The sequence below is a fragment of the Arachis hypogaea genome, chromosome 16 (genome assembly GCF_003086295.3).
Source record: "Arachis hypogaea cultivar Tifrunner chromosome 16, arahy.Tifrunner.gnm2.J5K5, whole genome shotgun sequence".
Classification (NCBI taxonomy): domain Eukaryota; kingdom Viridiplantae; phylum Streptophyta; class Magnoliopsida; order Fabales; family Fabaceae; genus Arachis; species Arachis hypogaea.
This window is the reverse complement of record NC_092051.1, coordinates 21153279-21178376: the sequence shown is the minus strand read 5'-3', so window position 1 is coordinate 21178376 and position 25098 is coordinate 21153279. Positions and strand designations below refer to the sequence as shown.

At 32.8% G+C, this 25098-nt stretch overlaps 2 protein-coding genes and 2 long non-coding RNA genes across 4 annotated transcripts; all 4 read left to right on the top strand.

The window, feature by feature from the left end:
• Positions 1 to 14662: 14662 nt before the first annotated feature.
• On the top strand, positions 14663 to 15752 carry LOC112758378 (germin-like protein subfamily 1 member 7). The gene is made up of 2 exons (XM_025807043.3): positions 14663 to 14866; positions 15020 to 15752. The coding sequence occupies exons 1-2, from the start codon at positions 14746 to 14748 to the stop codon at positions 15568 to 15570; spliced, it is 672 nt and encodes a 223-aa protein (XP_025662828.1). The 5' UTR covers positions 14663 to 14745; the 3' UTR covers positions 15571 to 15752.
• Positions 15753 to 17051: 1299 nt separating this feature from the next.
• On the top strand, positions 17052 to 18121 carry LOC112756831 (protein FAR1-RELATED SEQUENCE 5-like). Its single transcript, XM_025805446.1, has 2 exons — positions 17052 to 17493; positions 17604 to 18121. Exons 1-2 carry the CDS (start codon positions 17052 to 17054, stop codon positions 18119 to 18121), a joined length of 960 nt encoding a protein of 319 aa, XP_025661231.1.
• A 2192-nt stretch (positions 18122 to 20313) lies between these two features.
• On the top strand, positions 20314 to 20694 carry LOC140173023 (uncharacterized). The gene is made up of 2 exons (XR_011874013.1): positions 20314 to 20543; positions 20628 to 20694. It is a non-coding gene; the product is annotated as an uncharacterized lncRNA (long non-coding RNA).
• Positions 20695 to 21072: 378 nt separating this feature from the next.
• Positions 21073 to 21667, top strand: LOC112756830 (uncharacterized). Its single transcript, XR_011874012.1, has 3 exons — positions 21073 to 21193; positions 21301 to 21428; positions 21520 to 21667. It is a non-coding gene; the product is annotated as an uncharacterized lncRNA (long non-coding RNA).
• Positions 21668 to 25098: the final 3431 nt, after the last annotated feature.

Sequence of the window (25098 nt, the reverse complement as noted above, 5' to 3'; positions counted from 1 at the left end):
ATATATTACCGTTGGAAAATATCCACTGGTAATTAGTGGCGAACGAAAAAATTCACCAATAAATAGTTACCGGCGAGATTCATACCATCGGATTTATTCTGTCACTAAATCTAACAGTTTCCAATGACTTTCTTGTAGTGATGTTAGGTATCAAATAAATGACGTAGTCAAAATATAGAGATGCAAAAACAAAAAATTTGTATAAAATGTGAAAAAATGGAATAACTTTATTTGAAATTACAACTTTTTTCTATCATAAAAAAATTACAATAGTACTCTCTTTTGATAAAAAATAATATACTTCTCTCTAATTATATAGGATAATATCTGTCAAAGAAAGAAAAGATTCTCAAAAAAACTCAAATGTTTTACTGCTCTTGTTGGATGACCACTTGATGAGAAATGAAATGATAAAGTTTGATTTAAAGGCAAACTTCTATTACATAAATCACTCATAACATGAGGTTGTTAGTCTTCCTCTTCCTCCACCATCGAAATTTGATGGCTATTAATGAGTATTTTTCTCCTTTCATTGTTTAGTTTTTTTTTTTCTTTTTTTGTTTCTTTTTCATAAAATTAGTTTTACTAAATTTACAATCTCTCACTTAAAGCTAATTTTGATAAATTCTATGAATCTATATTGTTCGTGTATCCAATAGACCATAGTAGGATTTACACCATTATTCAAACTTATTAGTATTAATTGGTTTTTCCATGACATCTACTAGGTTATCTTTAGTGTGAATCTTCTGCATATTTACACTTTGTATTATTTTCTGAAAAAAAGTGATATTGTACTCCAATGGATTTAGTCGTCTTTGAATAAAAGACTGGATTTCTTGCAATATACAAGGCACTCTGACTATTACAATACATAGAAACTTTTTGTTATTTGTGTTTGAGTTTCTCCATTAATCTTTGAATCTAAATAAATTTCCTGCATACTTGTATAGCTATCATATATTCAACTTCTATAGTAGATAAAGCTACAATAGTTTGTAAATTATATAGCCAACTCACAGTTTCTCCTACAAGTATAAACACATAGCCTATAGTTAGGGGTGGTAGCATGCACCCAACCCGATCCATTGTGAGTACTGAGTAGGGTTGAGTACAGAGCGGGTAGGGTGCGGGTTAATTCTCAACCCTATCTGACCAACCCGCACTTTATATATGTAAATGTTACGGGTGGGTGTTGAACCAATGACCTCTCACTTAGTGTAAAAGGTCTTTATCACTGAGTTAAGATCATCAATTGATAATTTAACACTTTTATACAACATTATATCACAATCCTACACTCAGATCATAGATTCACAGCCCCCAAACTCCTCAAGAAACCTTATCTCTGATTCTCTTCTCTCAAATCTCAATTTCTTTGCAACTCCGTGTTCCCCCCACTCCTTTCGTCGGTGCTGCTCGCTCACGTCTCTAACATCCCCGTCCAACCCCTCAAAGAATTGCGAGAGATATATTTGCTATCTCTGTGTTTATCGTTTCTTCTGAGTCTTCTTTTAGCACAAGTGGTCAAGTCATTGCTCCTCATCGTGGTAGACTTCAAGATACTGTGAAAGCTTTTATATGTAATCAAAACTGATTGTGGATAGTATATCGTCAAAGATCTTATTTATGATTCAACTTTTCTATTTGTTTATGTTAATGCTAAATTTTTATATAGATTGATTAATAAACAAAATTATTATCGTTGATTTTTAGGTAAAAAACTTGATTATCAAACTACAAATGATAATGATGATGATGATGATGATGATGATGATGATGTATCTGAAGTTATAGACTAGCTAGTGATGATGTTGTTGCAGCAAATGGAATGCTCATGGACTTACAATGATTTTATTTGTGTTTGTGTTGTTAATTTAAGCAAAGACTTTTATATAAAATTGAGCATTTGATGATTATGTTGTTTATGGGACGATTGTGTTATTTGTTGGATGATTGTGTTGTTTGTATTAAATTTTTAATTTGCATGCTCATTAGGTTATATAATAATATTGAATATTTGTGAAAACCCGCAGGTAGGGTCGAAAATACCCATGGGTTAACTGCGGGTAGGATTAGAGTTGGGTTACTCTCAACCCATGGATAGCGTTAGGGTTGGGTCCAAATTTTACCCTACCTATTGTCACCCCTACCTGTAGTAGATTTTTCTTTGACAAGATCACATGGAAAGTGTGAATCAACATATCTATTTTGACAATGATTTCTGAGAAATTGTACATCACGTAAGTAGAACACCCAAATATAGGTAAAGAAGAATAATTAGATTATTGCTTACTTTTCCATATCTCCATTGGTGTCTTCAACCTAATTATGATTGACGGTGAACGATTTATCACATAATAGGTGATTTTAACAGCTTCTACCTAAATTGACTTGGCTAAACCTGCAATTTGTAACATAGCTCGTGCTCTTTCTAGAAGAGTCCTATTCATTTGCTATGCTACACCATTTTGCTGAGGTGTGTGTGGAATTGTGAAGTGTCACTAAATACCTGCTTGCTTACAAAATGTTAGAAAATGACCATCTATATATTCTCCTATATTATCTAATCTCAAATACTTGATATTCTTTTCAGATTTAAATTCTAATTTTTCTTCGAATTTCTGAAATATCTCAAACACATCTGACTTCTTTTTTATCGAATCCATTCATAACCTCCTAGAAAAATCATCAATAAATGATATAAGATATTTTGCTCTACTTAGGACCATCTCCGATGACTCTCATACATCAGAATGAATCAATTTCAATATATGCTTGTTCCGAGTAATTGATCTACCAAATGTTAATCTATGTTGCTTGTTTGTAACACAATGCTCACAAAATGGTAAGTTTACCGACTTGAACCCGACAATGAGATTATCTTCCACAAGAATATTCAAGCCCCATTTTAACATGTGATCTAGTTTGCAATGCCATGTCATCATCATTTCTTTTTGGCTTGATGAAGTAGCTGATGCCTCTGCCTCTTACAAAGTATCTTCTGTAAACATGTATAGATTCATTGCAATATTTTCTGCTTTTATTACCATAAGAGAATTTTTAACAACTTTTAAGATTCTATATTCAATATGGGTCTTGCAAACAAGTTCATCTAGTTGCCCAATTGGCAATAAATTCTCCTTTAAGCTTGTCACGTGTTTAAATCCTTGAAGTGAACAAATAGAACTATCAAATATTTTTATTTTGATAGTACTAACTCCAACAATTTCTAAAGCATGATCATTTTTCATAAACATAGATCCTTTCAAGAAAGCTTTATATGTACAAAATCAATTACGAAGAGGAGTCATGTACCAAGATGCTCCTAAATCAACAACACAGACATCAATGAGTTGTTTGTTGCTTTTAGAACCAATTATTGCTTCACCATATAGGATTTTTCTATTATCAGAGGTACTTGCATCACATCATTGAGAACTTGATCCTTTTGTAACATTCTCTATACTCTTCTTATTCCGACAATCTTCCTTAAAGTGCCCTCTTATACCAAATTTGTAGCATTTGAATTACTTCCTTTCTCGTAACTTTGGTTTACTTTGGCCCACTGGAACCACATTCCATTGTTCTCCCTTTCGTCATCAACAATGCCTTTACTTGCTTTGAGCTCTCTAATCTATGTTCCTTATTCTTGTGCTTGGATTCTTCAAAAATCACAGCAGCCATACAATCAAAGGAAAGATAATTAGCCAAAACATTATTAGCTAAGTTAATAATGAGTTGATAATATGTATCTCATAGACTTTGAAGTAGAAGTTCTGCACGTTTATTTTCTGCTATGTTGAAATCTAACGATGAGAATTAAAAACATAACGTATGTAGATGGTTGATGCATGTGATTCGTTGTCAATGTGGATTCACTCATTCGAAGAGTATAAAGTCTTCTCTTTAAGAATATCTTGTTATGAAGTTACTTGACTTCATATAATTTGATGAAAGTATCCCAAATTTTCTTTATTGTCTTTTTCTCTACTGTACTTGACAAGACTAAATTAGCTAGTGTCAAGTGTAAGTTTGCAATGACATTGTCATTTATCTCTTATTTTTTATCTGTAATCCCAGCATACTACAAGAAAAATTTTGAGTACCGTCGGATTTAGCGTCGGACGTTAGCATCCATGACTCAGCAGTCTCTGCAGTCTCAACAAAGTGGACAGGATGCCGCTGATGGATCTGCGACCTCAGTTGTCGGCCTCGATTTGGTTTGGCACAAGACCGCCTCAGCCCTGTATAAGAACCACGTATATGGTATGGGGTCGTTCTTCACCAGTAGCCATTGCACCTCAACATTGAGGCCATCGTCAGGCTCCGCCACCAGTCAAGCCGTGCAACCCGAGGAACGCGTGGATTTTAGGCTCCAGGTGTGCAGGAGCTCCAGCGCAGCCTTCACCAGCAGGCTAAGGAGCTTAACGATTATCAGGAGAGATATCAGGAGATCCTTACCCGCATGACGTCTACGGATGAGCTCAGGCTGGAGTTTAGGGAGTCGCTGGAGCGGATGTAGCGTATGGAGGCTTAGATGGAGGAGTAACTTTCCAAGATGTGCGCCGCTGGCATTGACCCTGCTGGTGGCAGCGGTAACGCTGGTGGCACACGGACATCATCACCGCCTTCTACTCCATCGACTCATGGCCACAAGATTGATGACGACGACAACTACCTAGATCTGTAGATATTAGGTTTTTGTTTTATTGTTTTATATATTTATTTGATATACTTGACTTTTATTTAATTTGCATATTGTATTATTTAATTATTTTAAATAAAAATTCTTCATTATTCATGATTTGACCACTAATTGTGCAAAAAAATTTTAATTTAAAATTAAAATTGACAATTATTTTAAATTTAAAAAAAAACTGATATTATTGTTGGAATTACCGAAGGAATAATCTGATGGTAATATAGCGCGAAACAACATGTTTTTGGTGCCATTGTTACCGCCGGAAAGATCCACCAATAACAAATTGGTTTTTCAAGCAGGTGATCTGCCAGAGAGTCTAATGGTCAGACGAAATAAATCTGACAGTAAACGTTTACCAGCGAAGTTTATACCGTCTGATTGTTTTCGACAATAATTTTATTACCGTCAGATTTATTTGATAAATCCGATGGTACTCAACACTTTTCTTATAGTACGTATTTGTACCTTCAATTGCTAATTTGCTGCCATGCAGTTGTCTTTCCTCATAATAGCTTTTATCTTTAATTTCCAAAAGAAAAAATTATTCCCACTAAATTTTTGAATCTCATACTTTGATGCTATTTTTTAATATACAGTAACTTGCAACAACAAAAATTACTAATCAATAACTTTTAACTCTAATATTACTGTTAGGTACCAGATAAATGACGCAGCTAAAATATAAAGGTGAAAAAAAATTAAAAATATGTATAAAATATGAAAGAATTGATTAGATTTCTTTGAGAACTATAACTTCTCAATTTATTACAAAGAAATTACAATAACTCTATTTTGCCAAAAGAAAAATATACTTTTCTCTAATTATATAGGATATAGGTGAATACCTTTTAAAAAAAGAAAAAAATTCTTAAAGAAATTCAAATGTTTCTATTGCTGTTGTTGGATGACTTGATGAGAAAGTTAAATTTATAGGAGAATCTCTATTACATAAATTATCCATAACTTAATATTGTTAGTCATCATCTATCTCCCTCCAATATCAAAATTTGATGGTTATTATTAAAGAGTATTTTTCTCCTTTCAATGTTTGGTCTTCTTTTTTTTTCTATAAAATTAGCTTTACTAATTTTATAGTACAAACGTTGTTGTAACTAATTAAGTCTAACTAAGTTGATAAAATTAAAGTCCAACATAAAACTAACATGCGCGTGTATAAACGTACACGCTTTTTCTTATTGATATAGCACATAAATTTTTGTTAAAAAGTATATAAAATTATCGATATAGTACATAAATTTCTGTTCCTAGCACAAAAAAATTTTGTATATGACACATAAACTTGTGGATATAGTATAGAAATTTGTATATATAGCACCAAAATTCTTGCACATAAAATATATTCTTATCAATATAGTATAAAAAAAATTTCATAGCCTAAAAAATTTTACTAAATACTTCTATTGCCATTATTTTGGGTTATGTGCACCGAAATTTTTATGCTCAATAGTTTCACTGCACAACTCAAAAATTTCTTTTACTTGAGTTTTGTATTGTGCACATTAAAATTTATGTGCTCAGAGCTTTGCTGAATATATATTGGAGAAGAACGTGAAGAAGAAGTGGGTAAGTCAATGGTCTGAATATGTGATCCTTCAAAATTTTTTGTGTTGTGTATCAAAATTTGTATTTAGTAATTTTGTTAAATATATATATAAAAAGAAGAAGAAAAAAAAAGGAAGAAAAGAAATCAAATAAAAAAAAAGAAAAAAAAAAAGAGGAGGATGACAAGGACAACAATGATAACAAAAGAAGAGAAAGAGAAAAAAATGGAAAAAAAAATTAAACGAAAGGAAGAAAAGAAAAAGAAGCGTGCGTATATTAAAAAATTCTGTTACTGCCAATGTTTTTATACTTTAATTATGATTGAATCAATAATTTAATCTTTTGATTTCATACTATAATTACAAATATTCTTATTTTTATTTTCGGGAATATAATTCCATTCGATATATATGCATACTCTTGACATATTAAAATATACAATGAAAGAACTAATTTGGATTGATCGAGTGGTCATCTCATCACTTATTCGCTTAAATAAGTGTTGAGAATTCAAATCCTATATTATGCATACAACAACTCATTGATGACCAGCGACAAACTATTAAATAGAGCTCAGATCCACAATAAATTAGTCATTTGCCTATCAAACTAAAAAATACTGTAAACAACTAAAAAAATAATACACAATTAAAGTATAGAAAATTTTAGCTAAAATACAACAAATACTACTAATTAATAATTATGAGTAAATTAAAAGAAAAATATTCTCTAACATCCAATGCCAAAACTTCATTAAGCACAATACATCTAGCTAGATTTACTTTTAATACTTTAATTAATAATTTATTTATGAATTAAATACTATATTTTAAGGTTCTGTTTGTTTTGAAGTATTAAGATTGAGATTTAGAAATTAAGACTCAACATCATATTTAGTGATCATAAATTAAAATTAAAATTTTAATTTTAAGATACAAAATTTCTGTCTTTTCAGCACTTTTAAAAAATAGAAATAGAAATATAAAAGATTAAAATTTTTAAAAATAAAAATTAAAACTTTACTAATATTTTTTTCTTAAAATGCTCTCGTTCAAATCTCATAATCCAACCCCACTCCTCGTATCCCTTACCTTTCACCTCAATCCCACCCTATCTTGTGACTCTCACTACCACACTTCTGTCATCATCGATCCACCATCGATCATACTTTTATCATAATCATTTTTAATATATCTCTCTTCTTTTTATCTCTCTTGTAAGAACAAAAGAAAAGAGAAGAATAGGGATAAAACAGAGAAAGAAGAGAAAAAAAAGAAGAAAGAATAAGAAAGAGACGGCGGCAGCAGAGACAAGAGTCGCCATTGCCGCCGAATAAGAAATAAAGGGAACGATGTTCCTACCGATTATGAACGAAATAGAGAGAGACTTTTAACCCCACGTCCAATTAACTTTTTTCTTACAACAGAAATTTATAATAAATTATCACATTTTTTTCCATTACTCTTTTTCCATTTAGCTCAAACTTTTTCATTGTTGAACATAATAAATTATCACATTTTTTTTCATTATTCTTTTTCCATTTAGCTCAAATTTTTTCATTGTTAAACATAACACTTTTATTAGTGTTTTCAGTTCCACATAATTCTTGATCATCTTCACTTATATGAATTAGGATTTTATTTTAATTTTATTTTTAATTATTAGTAAAATATTTTAATAATTTTAGTTATTTTAAATTCTATATTCATTTTAAATCAAATAAGATATTGAGACATAACTCAATTCTATACACTTTACATAAAATATAATATAAAAAATTAATTTAATCTTTATTTTTCAGTCTCCATTTCTTAATTTTATCTCTTAATTTTAATCTCTCTTCCAAATAGGCAAATAGAGTCGTAGTGTAATGTTCTTTCCATTTGGTTGTTAAACCAAAAGCTATATAAGACATATCACTTTCTTTGCAATAAGTAGTGTATATTTTTCAAACATCACATTTTTTAAAACGAAAATACTACTTATTCTTTAAATTCCAGTCTTTGATCGGCCTTTAAATTTAACAATATATTATTTTAATTTTTTATACCCACTTTTACGGTATTAATTATTCAAAAATTTTAAAAAGTTGTTTGCTTTTTATTTTTTATTTTTTCCAAAAACTGAATAAAAAATAATTTTTAAAAAATATCTAGTTACACTATTTTTAAAATTGTGTATTGTTCTAATTAAATTCTCCTCTTCGAAAATAGATCCTCTCAATTGTTGAAAAAAATTGAAGAAATAAAGTGTTATCTATAACTTTTTAATACACTTTTTCTCATGTTTTCTTTTGATCCTACTTATAACAATTAATGGTAAAAGATCAGATTTTATTCTCTCAATTATTAAAAAAAAATTGAGAGGATCCATTTCCCCTCTCCCCTCTTCTTTTATGCAGGTGAATCAGCCTGCTTATTATCCCTCCTTCTCTGCATACATTTTGTCTTTTCTTTTGAGTGTCTGCTATATTGATGGAGTCAAGATAGATCCATGCCACCCAGCACCATCTAGGCTGAACAAGTTATTTTATTTTATTTTTTTAGAAGAGGTTTTCAATCATCGTTTGTTGCACAATAATACAATAGTGAACTTGAGACGGTGATCAACATAGCCTCGGAATCATCGAGAAAAAAAAGAAAAAATAAATAGTGGGATATATGTGTATATAATAAGTTGGATTAAAGATAAGGATAAATATAGTGAGATTCGCACAACAACAAAGAGACAGTAGATGGTAAGCTAACTCATATTATTAAAGTGAATCATCAGAAATAGATGTAGGAAATTAGGTTTAAATGGGAACATCTGAAAAGAATCACAATCCCTCCATTGGATATTCTAGGCTGCTGTGCTTAAATTATATCTTTGCTTCATGAAACATAATTTGGAGTCAACTACTGTACTCTCATGGAAATTTTTAATCCTTTACCGCATAACAACTCTATTTTTTCATTATAACTAACCCTACGTTACATATTCATTTGGATTTCTTCAAATTTAACTAACTTCCGCTACAATATAATAAATCATTTAAAGGTCACCAAACAATTACCAACGAACTTTCCTTGTGAGTTGTGACAATAAATTAGTGAAGGTCAGTGTTTGACTCAATTGCTTACAACTTTTTCCCTTTAACCCTAACTGCTCTTGACATTTTGTAGACACACAAGCTAACTTTCTATATAAAGGTCGCACTATGTATGGTTAAATGGATAAGTCTAGAAGAGGTCCAATTACTTTAAAGAGTAATGTAATTTGCTAATTCACTAGTTCTAAAACTACACATCAAATTTTAGCGACTAGGTCTCAAGAATATATACCAACTCCGAAAAGTAGAATGAGGAGAAAAAATCAAATAAAAAAAGAAGAATGAGAAAAAAAAGAAGATGAAAACGACAATAATGACAATAAATGAAGAAAAAAAGAAAAATAAAAAAAAATTAAACGAAAGGAGAAAAAGAAAAAGAAGCACGCGTATGTTAAAAGATTCTATTACCATCAATATTGTTATATTTTACTTATGATCGATTGAATCATTAATGTATGTAATCTTTTAATTTCATAATATAATTACAAATAGAGTTCTGCTAGGGAATTAACTAGGATCCAGTCAACTTCTGCTAACTTTTTAATAAACTGGATCTCGAAATCCATCTTAACAAAGATAAGTTAATATATATAAATATTTTTTTTGCTAATTATTGTGATATTTCTTTTTCATATTAAATAGATATTTTTTAATGTATTTTTCGAATTTTTTGTATTGTAATGTGGAAAGAAAATGTTTTTTATAGTTTTTAATTAGATTTACTTAATCAGTTTCTAATTATTTAAATTTTGAATTTAAAAAATTTAAAATTAATTATTAATAATTATAATTAATTGAGCTGTTTAATTCTTGGCTGATTATACACTTAGTTATCTATACTTTTCCTTACAAATATTCTTATTTTTATTTTCGGAAATACAATTCCATTCAATATGCATACTTTTAACATATTAAAATATACCATTAAAGAATTAACTTGGGTTGGTTGAGCGGTCAATTCATCACTTATCCACTTAAATAAATGTCGGGCGTTCGAATCCCGCCTTGTGCATACAGCAAGTTATTGGCCAGCGACAAACAATTAAATAGAGCTCAGATCTGTTACAGATTATTCATTTAACTATTGAACTGAAAAATACCGTGGACAACAAAAAAAAATAAAACACAATTAAAGTATAGAAAAAACTACAACAAATACTACTAATAATTATGAGTAAATTAAAAGAAAAATATTTTCTAACATCCAATGCCAAAGCTTCATTAAGCACAATACATCTAGCTAAATTAATACATATAGCTATATTTACTTTCAATATTTTAATTAATAATTTATTTATGAATGTTTGCGGCCCAGCCCAGTTGGCGCTCCGTCTAATCCGACCCGGCATGCGACCCCACCCAACCCGAGCGGCCGGTATGCGGGGCATCGCACGTCCGGACCCTGACCCGGACACCTTTTCTCTAGGAAGCCAGCTACCTGACAGCTGGAGTAAGGAAAGTTTCAGGAAGGTGGGTCTATCCTCGTGGGACCCACCCCACTGATAGGGTATATATGGGGAGGGCTTTACCCCTCCTCCAAGATACGTCACTAGCACCCCTAATCTCATAGCTGCTGCGTACTTCCTGACTTGGGCGTCGGAGTGTCATTGCAGGTAGCTCCCCCATACTTCACAAAGAACTCGGGAGATCGTCTGCCCACGCGTTTCGCACACAGGCTCAGGTCTAGGCTGGTTCCCACTCCCTCACCTGGAGCACCACTCCAACCCGTTCGAAACCTCGAGCAACCGAACAGAATGAAACATTACATTTTAAGGTTGTGTTTGTTTTGAATTATTAAGATTGAGATTTAGAGACTAATATTCAGTATCATATTTGGTGATCATAAATTGGAACTAAAATTTCAGTTTTAAATATAAAATTTAAGTCTTTTCAATACTTCTAAAAAGTGGAATATAAAGGACTAAAATTTTTAAAAATGGATATTAAAACTTTACTAGTATTTAATATAAAAATTTAATTTAATCTTTGTCTCTCATTTTTCATCTCCAAATTTCTATTTTTCAGTTTTAATCTCCCAAATACGGTTCTCTGCATTTAGTTGTTAAATAAGATATGTCACTTTTCTTGCAATAAGGTCCAGTTTGGGTAAATAATTTAAATAAGTTTTTTTGAAAAAAAAACTTACAACATAAGGACTTTTATTAATAGCAGCTTATAAATAAGTTATTTTGTGTTTGGATATTTAGTTATAAAAGTACTTATTTTAAAGTTGTAGCGTTTGGATAAATAACTCAAAAAATAAATTTTTTTTACAGAAGAGAATGAATATTAAAATAACGATGATAACAAATACTTTCCAATATTGAATGTTGATTTTACATAACCTAATCACTAATATTGTGTATGATATGGTAGGTGAAAATAAAAAATAAATATAAAATATGTGTCAATGTATATTTTGTTGTTGTTTTTTATTTTTTTACTCCTATTAGAATCTCTTCTCTTTTATCGAGATCAAGAACTTGCTATAATTAACTATGAAAATAATAGCAAGCTATAATAAAATCACATATGAAAAAAATAAAATTTAAACTGAAATTTTATACCACAGTTAAATACAAATTTAATAATAAAAAATAGAGTGATAAAATGATAAAAAAAAATACTTAGAAGGAATATATGCAGTAGGTTGTTCAAATGCAATATTGTCTGAAAATGGTGGTGGAGGATCATCAATACTTCTATCAGATGAATCATTACGTGAAAATGGTGAGGTTTGGAACATTGCGTGAGAATGATGGTGGAATTATGGTGGAAGGTCAATACTTCTAGCAGACCTTGCGTGAAAATGGTGGTGAATGGTCAGTATTTTTCACAAAGTGAAAAAGGAAAATAGATTTTTTTATGTTTTGAAATTAAATTTTTTTTAAGTAAGTGGTAGAATGACTTATGAAAAAGTAAAGAAGTCATATATTTCTATTTTTCAAAAAACTGTAAATTAATTTTTTAAAAAATTAAAAATTTTTTTTAAAATGGTATCAAACAGACAAATTATGACTTTTTATAATTTAAAAGTAAGAAAACAAAAGTAGCTGTTACTTCCCAAAGGGACTTTTAAGTAGTGCATATATATTTTTCCAATCACATCTTTTAAAATCTCGAGTGTCTGCTATATTTAAGGAGCAAGATAGATCCATGCCACAAAGCACCATATAGGCTGAACAAGTTTTTTTATTTCATTTTATTATTTTAAAAGAGGTTTTTCTATCATCGTTTGTTGCACAATAATACAACAGTGAACTTGAGACGCTGACCTCGGAACCATTCGAGGAAAAAAAAAAGAAAAAGAAAAAATAAATAAAGTGGGATATATGTGTATATAAGAAGTTGGATTAAAGATAAGGATAAATAGTGAGATTCGCACAACAACAAAGAGACAGTAGATGGTAAGCTAACTCATTATTAAAGTGAATCATCCAATAAAAGAAAAAAAAATTATGCAACAAACTTCTAATTTCTTTCCTACAATAAGAGAAATAGATATAGGAAATTAGGTTTAAATGAGAACATCCGAAAAGAATCACAATCCCTCCATTGGATATTCGAGGCTGCTGTGCTTAAATTATATCTTTGCTTCATGAAACATAATTTGGAGCCAACTACTGTACTCTCATCGAAATTTTTAATTCTTTACCGCATAAGTGCATAACAACTCTCTATTTTTTTTATTATAACTAACCCTACGTTACATATTAATTTGGATTTCTTCAAATTTAACTAACTTCCGCTCCAATATAAAAATCATTTAAAGGACACCAAACAATTATCAACGAACTTTCCTTGTGAGTTGTGACACCCAATTGCTTACAACTTCTTCCTTTTAACCCTAACTGCTCTTGACATTTTGTAGACACACAAGCTAACTTTCTATATAAAGGTCGCACTATTGCATGGTCAAATGGATAAGCCTAGAGGAGGCCCAATTACTTTAAATAAAAATAAGATTTTGAAATATGCATTAAATATACTCTAAAACCACCAAATATTTCATAGTCTCGTGAGAATAAAAATAATGTAATAAATTAATTATTTAGATTTTAATTCACATAATACTCTATATTTAAATAAAATATATAGGGATATTTATTTCATATGTTAAATACATATACAATTAATTTATTATTCAATAATAATAAATAGAAATATTTTAGACTTTTACTTTATTCAATGAATTAAACTACTTTATTTTGGTTTTAAAAAGTGTCGAATTATAATTAATTAATTAATTACACAAATAATTATTATTGTAATTTTTTATCAAATTAAATTGATTATATAAACTTAACCCTTTTTTCTCATTTATTTATTTGAGTGTTTATTGTCTCTCTACCTACATATTATTAGTAACAATTAATTAATAAATAATAATCAAAACAAATATTTTATTTTAATTAAAATTAAATTGATTATATAAACTCACCCATTTTTCTTATTTGTTTATGAGTATTTACTCTCTTTACCTGCATATTATTAGTACCAATTAATTAACAAAAAGTTTATTAAATGTTACCTAACTTTTAAAGTTGACGATCAAATAACATTTTTAAAGTGAGTACTTACTTAAATCTGTAGATAAAATGAATAAAAGAGACCAATTCAACGTGAGATTATATGATTATATACTAAAAATAAAAAAAAAGTTTAGTCATTAGCATTTATTAAAATTTAACTAGTATTTAATCAGTAAAAAAAATGAGTAATTTCACATTATTAGATATATGTAATCTCATATCATTAAAAATACTAATAATAATTAAATCTGCATTTGTTTTCAGAGACAGGACGGACATTAAGACAGAGACACATAGATACAAAATTGTGTTTGACATAGGAAATATGAATAGAGATATTGTATCCAAAACACTAAATTAGTGTATTTTGTGTCCACCCTACCCTAACAAAAAGGACATGGTAATACTAATAAAGGACACACGTTATTTTTTATTATTTTTGTTAATTTTTTATAATTATATTTTTTATTTTATATTTTTTATCTCACATTTTTTTAATAAAAAATAAAGAGAATAAATTAAATTTTCATAATTTGTATAGTTTATCACCAAACAGAATACAAGAATACAAAATTTTATTTAAACTGGCTTTAACTTATGGGGAGCATCTTCTTATATTTTAAAATGTATTATTCTTTGAACTAGCATGCACGTAGTTGTTGAAGAATGGTTCCGCAATGCAAATACTATAGAATAATATTCATTACCTGCAGCGTGGATAAATTGCAAAGCCACTTCAATGGTTCCATGCTATAAATAGCGAGCTTTCCATGCAGAAGATATTCAAGTCTCTCACAATTAACAAGCAATTATATACAAAACTATAGAAATATATAGAAGCTAGCGAACTAAAAATGAAAGCTACATACTTGCTGGTTGCATTCTTGGCTCTGGCCTCTTTTGCCTCTGCCTATGATCCCAGCCCTCTCCAAGACTTTTGTGTTGCTCTCCCCGATAATGGCATCAAAGACGCTGGTATCTGTGCATATATACATTCATATTCTCCACATAATCACATAGTTTTTGTTACTCAAATTATATTTCAATTAGTTTCCTTTCAATATTATGGTTAAGCTAAGCATCTTATGACTACTAGTTGTTTTTAATATAAGATTTTTCACTTTGCAGTATTTGTGAATGGAAAATTTTGCAAAGACCCTAAAGTTGTGCTGGCTGAGGATTTTTTCAAGCACGTAGATCCTGGGAATGTTGTTAACAAACTTGGGTCAAAAGTAACTCCAGTGACAGTTAACGAACTAGCAGGACTCAACACATTGGGTATATCACTTGCTCGCATAGATTTTGGACCTAAGGGTTTAAATCCTCCTCACACTCACCCACGAGCCACTGAGATATTGATAGTTATTGAAGGAACTCTCTTAGTTGGATTTGTGACTTCCAATCAGAACAACACCAACCGTCTTTTTACCAAAGTGCTCAACAAGGGTGATGTGTTTGTGTTCCCAATTGGCCTCATTCACTTCCAATCTAACATCGGTTATGGCAATGCTTTCGCTATTGCTGGTCTTAGCAGTCAAAATCCAGGTGTTATCACAATTGCAAATGCTGTGTTCGGATCTACTCCACCTATTTCTCCCGAAATTTTGGCTAAAGCTTTCCAAGTGGACAACAACGTAATCAACTATCTCCAAAAGCAGTTTTGGTATGATAACAACTAGTTTGACGACAGAGAGCACTCGTCATTGAATAATTCTACTTGTACTTTGATTTAGTGTATGTTATGCATATGCTCATGCAGTTCAATGTAATAATAAAACGCATGAGGGTTATAATTCATTGAATAATTCTACTTGTACTTTAATTTTAGTGTGTGATTTTAATAAAGGTGATTTTAATTTTAGTGTGTGATTTTACTTGTACTTTAATTTTAGTGTGTGATTTTATTGAGTAACAAAATGAACATCCCCCATACTATCTAGAATAACCATAGTATTAGGGATAATAAAGATTTTGGAGTTCACTAAGGATCAAACTTTTGACTTTTCGGATCTAGCGTTCTAATACCATGTCATGATACCACTCATTCTAAAAGTTTCAGCTGATGAGAAAAGGCAACACTAATGATTATATCTCTAATACTCCATAAACCTCCATTGTACATATTGTACAAATATTCCATTGGCTTCTCATACTTTTCGTATGGGTTTTTTACTCTTAATTAATTAGGTGTCATCATCTGAGCCATTAATTAAGTAAAATTTTCAAAGGTTCAATAATTAATGAAGTGAAATAATCAAACCTTTTAATGAACCTATAACATAAACATACTATATCATACTCTATGAATAGTTAGTGTATATATATACTATATAATTTAAAGGGGTAGTTTGCAATTTTAATTTCTTATCTCTAAATTGATGTAAAAGAAAAACCCTCCATATGTGTCTCGCATTCAATCTGCATCTCTGAGAAAAGAAATACGCTTAACCTCCACACACCCAACCCTCTTTTGTTTTTATTATTTATTGTATGTTATATAACACCTTATTCAACTCGAGGTTTATTTTGCAAGCATTATTTCTTTGGAGTTACAAGAGCCAATACTGATACTCTGTTTCTCTCTGCTAGGTACCGCCATCGACTGAGGAAAGGTCAAAGGCTAACTTTATGTGGCTCCAGTAGTAAAATTTGTCAACCTAATAGCTAAACCTCTGCTTGTGACGAAACTGTGACAGGTGGAAGCTAGTTTACTATCTTTATTTTTTAGCTGCTTTCGAATTAGGTGCGGGTGATTAAGTAAGGTTGTCTCTCTCTAGTAGTTCAATATTTTACTCATTCAAGCTCAAGTTTTGGTTGTTATCAAGGTATCTCTGATTCAATTTTTTTATTAATCGAGGTTAGTTTAATTTTCATGAAAGTCTCTGTCTTTTCAATGTTTCTCTGTTTAGGGTGTTGCGTTGCTATTCTGGAATTTAGATTTTAAGTCACATTTGCTAGTTCTATGTTGTGACTAGGTTTGACGTATTAAAATTAAAATGTTATACTCGACTCGTAAACAATTGGGTTAGTTTAAATAGGTTTGGTTCCGGAAATTATAGCTGCTACTAATTAGGTTAGATTAGCTGTCCGTAGTTGCTGCCTTTGGTTCTGTTTATTCACATTTTTGTTCACTATCCTAGATTTTGGTAGGCATAAAATTATGTCTACATACGGGGATGATGTTAAGAATGATTCTGATAATGATTTGGGTGATGATTTTATTTATGAACCGAATTCACATGATGATGTTGAAGATGATGATGTTGATTCGTTAGATTTTACTAACAAGAGTGAACATGATTGTGATGTTAAAAGAATATCAGATTTAATGGTGGAGGATATTTGGAACCTGGAGTTTAGGACAGAGGATGAAGCTTGCCAATTTTATAACGCTTATGCTTGTTGGCATGGCTTTGTAATGAGAAAGGATGACATCGTTAGTGATAGGGAAAGTAAAATCATTTGTAGGCAACTTGTTTGCAATAAAGAGGACTGCAGGAATATGAGATATCTTGATCTGGAGAATAGATCATGGGAGGCAAGGTCAATCACACGAATTAAGTGCCCAGCACGGCTTAAGGTTAAGGTTGACTACGGTTGTGGTAGATAGAAAGTATCATGTTTTGTGGAATCTCACAATTATAATTTGACGCCCCCTAATTTGCACATCTTCCAGCCAATCGTTGACTTACTATTACTGATAAAATTCAAGTGGAGAATCTTCATAATTTTGGTGTCAAGATGTGCCATATTATGGGATATATTGCATTTCAGAAGGATGGATATCGTCATGCTGGCTTCACGCGCAAAGATTTATACAATCACATTGATCGTTATCGTAGATCAAAAGTAAAAAACGGGGATGCAAATGTCGCAATTAACTATTTGATTGGCAAGTCAAACAACAATCCGTTTTTCTTTGGGAAGTATACGTTCACTAGTGACCAAAGGCTCAAGCATATATTTTGGGCAGATGGGCAATTAATTGTCGACTATCACTGCTTTGGAAATATTGCTGCTTTTGATTCAACATACAAAAGGAATAAATACAACAAACCTTTGGTCATATTTTCCGGATGCAATCATCATGGGCAAACTATTATTTTCGGCTCCGGTTTACTATCAGACGAAATGACATACACATCTAAGTGGTTGTTGGAAATGTTTGTTGAAGCGATGGATGGGAAGCTTCCTAAAGCAGTTATAACAGTTGGAGACCTTGTCATGTGAGATGCAATAAAGAATGTTCTTTCTGATACGACCCATCGGTTATGCGGACAGCATCTTCAGAGAAATGCATGTGAAAATATAAACATTACAAGAAAAAAGGCCTATGGCCACGCTTTTTTCTTGCCACGCTTCAAAAGCGTGGCCAAAAGTGGTCAATGGCCACGCTTTTATAAGGGTGGCAATAGATTAGAGATTTGGCCACTTTTTTTATTGCCACGCTTCAAAAGCGTGGCGAAAAGTATCAACGGCCACGCTTTTGTATGGGTGGCAATTGGTTAGAGAAACGGCCACGCTTTTTTTTGCCACGCTTCAAAAGCGTGGCCATAGAGAGAAACAAGGACATTTTGAAAGCGTGGCGACAGGGTTTCATTACGGCCACGCTTACAAAGCGTGGCCATATCCTAATACGCTTTTGGCACGCTTTAAAAGCGCGGCCAAAAGGTTCTTTTCTGCCACGCTTCAAAAGCGTGGCCGTAGAGCAAAACAGTGACGTTTTAAAAGCGTGGCGAGAGGGGCTCCAACCCATTGACCCTAACCCGGCCCCTGACCCGGCTCCCAACCCGGCACCAACCCGGTCCCCAACCCAAAGACACTAACTCTAATCACTCGAAACCCTAAGCCTGAAGAGCGCCTCCCATTAGCCTTAGCCCTTCACCCTTCACCCTTCGCCCTTCGCCCTTCGCCCTTCGCCCTTCACCCTTCGCCCTTCGCCCTTAGCCTTCGTCACTCGAAACCCTTCACTCTTGGTTCTGAAGCTCCTTCGTTTCTTTCTCCCTTTCTCCCTCCGTTTCTTTCATTCACAAAAACTCAGCCAAAAAACCCTAGCACTGTAAGCCTACACCATCGCCGCCGCAAGGAGTGGCATACTGCTGTCGTCCGTCCGTCTATCTAGCTTCCTTCGTGCTCCAAGTCTTCAACCCCCGTTCGCTGTCACCGATCGCAGCTGCTTCCTTGAGCTCGGCGTCCGTCGTCTTTGTCTGCTCAGCCGCGCTTCCGCCGCCGTTGGTTGCCGTTAACGTTCGCGTCTTCGTTCAGCCGTCGTCTTCATTCGCGTTCTTCGCCGTTCAAGTTTGCTCGGCGTTCACCGTTCGCGTTCGCGTTCGTCTGGAAGCCACGTTGCCCTGCTTCAAACTCTGCGACCAACCCGTGCGCTCCACCTAGCTGTCGAACTGCTCTCTTTTGTCGCCGCTGTGAGTTCCCTAAACCCACCACCAGACAATACACTCACACAACACCAATACTCTGCTTGAAACTCTGCAACTTCTTATTTCTATTACAATAAGTAACTATTTGATTTGGCAGTGGTTTGGATCTTTTTCATAGACTGAATTAAAGTATACAATATTATGTTCTCTTCTCTATCACATTGATACTAAGCTTTGAATTCTCTTATTTCGTTTCAAGTTTACCGCACTCAACATGTTTGATGAAATGCTTTAACCATATTTCGGGTTGGTTTTATGAATAATCTTGATACTAGTATCTAGTAAGCTAATTTTATGAAACTATCCTTATTTAGTTATACTGAATTACCACTTATTTATGTTTTCCACTCTATTGTTCAGCATAATTAGTTTAAAGATATAATTGGTCAAAAATAATTAATATTTTCTTGATATTTAAATGTGACAGGTAATTTTAAACATGAAAAAGAACTTCTAAAATGGCAGATACAAAATAAATTGAAGGGTAACTTTTCTGGTGGAAATTGGGTTATGCTGGACTAGTATTTCGTTTTCCCCCCTTTGATTAGTTCTTTTGGGATTTTGATAACTTGTGAAGGGTTATTTTAACTTTCAAGTTTGTTATTTTGAAATACGCAAGCATTCACAGGTGACGGTAGAAATACTGAAACAAATTTTTTGTTCCTCATAGATAATTTGCTTATCTTGAACATTTTATGAAATCATGGAGATGTCTGATGGAAAGATTGTAAAACTGTTTCAATGTATGGTTTATGCAAAGGAAATCACCTTGCTTTTGTTTATTATCTAACTTTTGCCTCTTACTATTTTGTTATAAACCTTTTCCCTGTTTCAGAGACGCCCGGAACAGCAGAGTTGCTCTGTTTGACGGCATTGAGGAGGGAGGCATCCGAGCATCATCACTTTACTCCTCCTATAATGAAATTGATGAACAAGATAACGAGCGAGCAATGGGTGGATTGCAAGATAGAGTCAATTTGTTGAAAAGAGTAAGTTTAATTTTTCTTGTAAAATAATCTAGACCTAAGTTTGTTCTTCCTGTATATTATACTTGAAGAACGCTGTGAATTATGATCATTTCCTCATTTATTTCTTTTCAGCTGTTGGTAACCTTCTCATTATTTTGATGTGTTAACGTGTTGTTGATGTGATTGTAACAGATCTCAAGTGATATACACGAGGAGGTGGATAGTCATAACCGGATGCTGGACCGCATGGTTTGCATATAACTATAAAAAATATTTACCATTAGCACTGCTACTTTTTTGTTCTTCTTTGATAAAATGTTGGTATTTGTTTAGGGGAATGACATGGATTCTTCAAGAGGAGTTCTTTCAGGAACTATGGACAAATTCAAAATGGTATGTGGATTGTGGAATTGTAAAACCATATGGCTTTTGCAGTAGAGTTTTCATCTGGTTCTGATTTTTCTTTGTATTTGTTTTCTTCTCTACTTTTTTTCCCCACTCTTTGAATTATGTTGTACCTTCTTTCAGGTCTTTGAAAAATTTAGAATAGATTACACACATCATTATGTGTTAATGTTGTTTATCTTAATTTAATTTGTAGGGTCAAGTAATCTTTGCTAGTGGTAGCCCATTTGATCCTGTTGAATATGAAGGAAAAGTCTTTGTTCCTGGACAGGTTTCATTTGACCTTTGCTACCTACACATTTTGTTATTCAATATAAACATCTCAGTGGCTGACCTTTATATATTTATTTTTTCATTTTATTTTTTCATTTTATTTTTTCGCGCTTCCTGCATTGCTGTTCAAGCCAACAATGCTTACATATTCCCTGGTTTTGGCTTGGGTTTGCTCATCTCTGGTGCAATCCGCATCCGCGATGAGATGCTCTTGGCAGCCTGTGAGTTCATTCAAGCTAAGAGAGATTAAATATACTAAAATCAATTCAATCTAAATTCCAAGAAGGTAGAACCAAGAACTCACTAACGGTTTCTTCTTATGCAATAGCTGAAGCTTTGGCTGCACAAGTGTCACAGGAGAACTATGATAAAGGACTGATTTACCCTCCATTATCAAATATCAGAAAGATATCAGCACATATTGGTGCTAACGTGGTAGCAAGGCATATGAACTTGGTTAGTTTCATGAAATGTTTTGAGTTTCAGACAACTTTGCTCTGTTTTCTTTTCAATACTTATATCTTTTGTGCTGTGTTTGGTAAAACAGGTCTTGCTTCTCATCTACCTCGACCTAAGGATCTTGTCAAATATGCAGAAAGTTGCATGTACAGCCCAGGCTACAGAAACTACTGTTGAGATTTTTGAACCATATTATATCATGTTTTGTTTAGTTTAGTTTCAAAGGCTACAAACTATGATTCAGACCAAAGCTTGTGGCGGCTTCATGAACTAAACCAAGAAGAACATATTAGTAGTGTGCTCTCCGCGGTTTTACAGTTTTGATATACTTGTTAGGAACAGATTCATTTTATTGCTAAGATAGATTGTTGTACAAGGCATCGCCATAGGAACTTAAATTCTTCAACCAGTTGTGAGAGAAGTTTGCTAATTCTTTCAAATTGTAAACAGGACAATCACTTTCCTATGCAAACTCGAGATTTATTTTGTATTTGATTTGTCTTGTAATAAAAATTGCATACTATATTTATAGTTTGGTATCAAAAAAGAACTGAAAATTTTATATTTTGTATCGATGAAGGTAAAAATCAGAAAAAGGATTTTTTTTTTTTAAATTTTACAAGGCTATTGCCACGCTTTTAAAGCGTGGCCGTATCTCTGGCTATGGCCACGCTTTAAAAGCGTGGCCATATCTTGCTATCGCCACGCTTTAAAAGCGTGGCCATATCTCTTTCTATCGCCACGCTTTTGAAGCGTGGCCAGACCTCTCATATGGCCACGCTTTAAAAGCGTGGCCATATCTTCACATACGGCCACGCTTTTATGGGTGGCCATTTGTAAAAAGCGTGGCAAACGAAAAAGCGTGGCGATAAGTTGAAAAAAGCGTGGCGGTAGCTCAAAAAGCGTGGCGAAAAGCTATCGCCACGCTTTTTTCAGCTTTTCGCCACGCTTTAAAAATGTGGCAATAGACGTGTTTTCTTGTAGTGAAAGAATCATAATTTTCTACGGGATTTTAAGGGTCTTATATATGACAACAACCACTGTATAGATTTTGATCGAAGATGGGAAGCCATTTTGGATAAGCACAACCTTGTTGGGAATACGTGAATGGAAAAAACTTACGAAACTCGTGCAATGTGGTCCCATTGTTTCTTATGGAAAAAGTTTTTCGGGTACATAAAGACGACGTCACAGTGGAAGGTATAAACTCTCTCATCATATTTTACGTTAATCGCAAGAATACACTCATCAACTTCATGCATAACCTGGATAGGGCCTTAAAGGAGTATAGAAACAATGAATTAGTAGCTGACTTTAAGTCTCAATGCTCTGAGCCAATGATGATTACTTCGTTAGAGGTATATGAAAGATTTGTAGCATGTTGTTTCACTCGCAATATTTTTAAGGAAATTCGTAATGAGCAGAGGGCTGAGGCTTTGAATATCAAGGTATTATGCACGGTGTTCGACAAGGTTGAGTTCAGTATGACTGTTCTCGGAGACCTGACGAAAGATCGACGGGTGAAAGTCGATAGAAGTAAAAATATGTTCTCGTGCTCGTGCAAGTTGTTTGAATCCCGTGGCATTTCTTGTAGTCACATTTTCGGTGCCATAAAGTTTGAAAACCTTCTTAAGTTTCCAGAGTCTTTGATCTACAAAAGGTGGACCAAGAATATAAAGAATGATTTTATTAGCACAACAATGATGTGAATAGGTGATGTTGGTATTTAGCCGGTTCCTAGTTCAGTTGTAACCTCACCTCTTTGCTTGAAATATTTTATTTTTTAACAAAATATAGTCAAAATTTTAAGCACCATAAATAAGCAAAAATTTAAAAACCATGCTGTAATTTTAAGGACCAGAAATGCTTTCTCCATGCTATAACCATCCTAAAAATAAATGTACTTCAATTCTTTAAACTTGCATGTTACTGGATATTAGATTTGTATTTACATATTACACCTAAGAAAGACATCAACTTAATGAATATTAGTTATTCACTGAAGACATCGAATTATTGAACCTTACTAATACAAAATACTATACAACTTAAAAAGTGATAACTAAAGTAACGAAAGAAGAACGTTAAAGATGGAGGTGTGCAATAGTACAAAAAATAGCATACCAAAAAAAAATCTAGAATTTAAAAGAAAAATAACAACAATCAAATCATAATAGATCACCAGCAGTTTTACAAGAACCAAAAATCTGAATCAAACTATAATAGCATCTAAATTTAAAAAAAAAATACAACAAGAGAGTCACAAATAAAGAAATTACGGTGCATAAGATTTATTCTTATTTAATTTTTTTTAAAACAAAAAAGCCATCAAAAGAAGTAGCAAAAGATACACATAACTGAAAGACTTAAGCAAACAAAAAATTGGAGCATAAGCAGAAACAAAATAGTGACTAAAATGCCCAACAGACGTAAAATAACGATGATGACTAAATTGGTGAAGAACAGAGGCGAAGTAGAGAAGAATCACGATGAAGGTATGAATGCGACTGTCGAGAACGAAAAGAGTAGCCAACCACTAATCCAAGAAGAGAGGAGCGCCGCTGAGAAAGAAAAGAAAAAGAGAAAACGGCGAGGTGGTGAGGATGAGAAGACAGATGCGAGACAAAAAGGCGACGGAATGCGAGATGGGGAGGCCATGGGATGGAGACAGCGAACGAATGAGATTCGTGTGGAGGTAAACGACAATAATGGTCACTGATGAGTAGATTAGAGAATGAGTCTTGAGATGGTTGGGTCTGAGAAGTGAGAAGAGGGACAAGGGAGAGGGGAGAGGGGAGAGAGGAAGATGTGCAGCACCGAAATGAATGTTTAGGGTTAGGGTGTTTGATTTCTAAACTTAACTAGATCAGATCTACGGATACAGGTGTGATATCCGCAAGCTGATCCTTTTAGAGTGCAGATTGGATAAAATCCGATCCGATGACAATGTGGATCGGATAATATAATTTACGAATCGAATACAGATAAATACTGTGGATCTGTGGATATTATTCGATCCATGTTCAACCCTAAATATTGGGGCCAAACATTATCAATGTTTTGCCTCCATACCATGATATCTCACTGTCTGATTCTCTATTTTTATATCTCTCAGCATGCTATATACAATATTCCAAATCAAAACCAATTTTTCTTACAAAAAATTTCGAGCAAGTAGAGATCATACCTTTTGTAAGACATATGGACGGTTGTGGATAGTATCGGAAACGAAAGCCGAAACAAAAATGATAAATTCTATTTTGTGGGAAAAATTGTCCACTGCTATGGCTATGCTTGCGAAAAAATGATATGACTAGCAGAGGAGGTGGTGAGAGGTAGTTGGAAGAGAGGAGTTGGAAAGGAAATGGAGCGGAGGTGGTGTCGGAGTTGGCGATGGTCAAAGAGAAAAGGGGTGGAGGAGATGGTAGTGGTGGGTGGGGTTATGGCGGCAAAGAAGGGTGTAGGATAGGAGGCAGAGGAGGATGGAGGGGCGGTTAAATGATTAGGGTTAAGGTTAGGGTTAGAATTAGGGAAAGAAGCAGAAAAGAGATGGGTATTTACGAAATTATAAAAAAATTAATAATAGGTTATTTTTATCAAACAAAACTTTTTTTATGGATATAACTTTAGTTTCAATTTTAATGATTAGTTTTGTCAGCATCTAAAT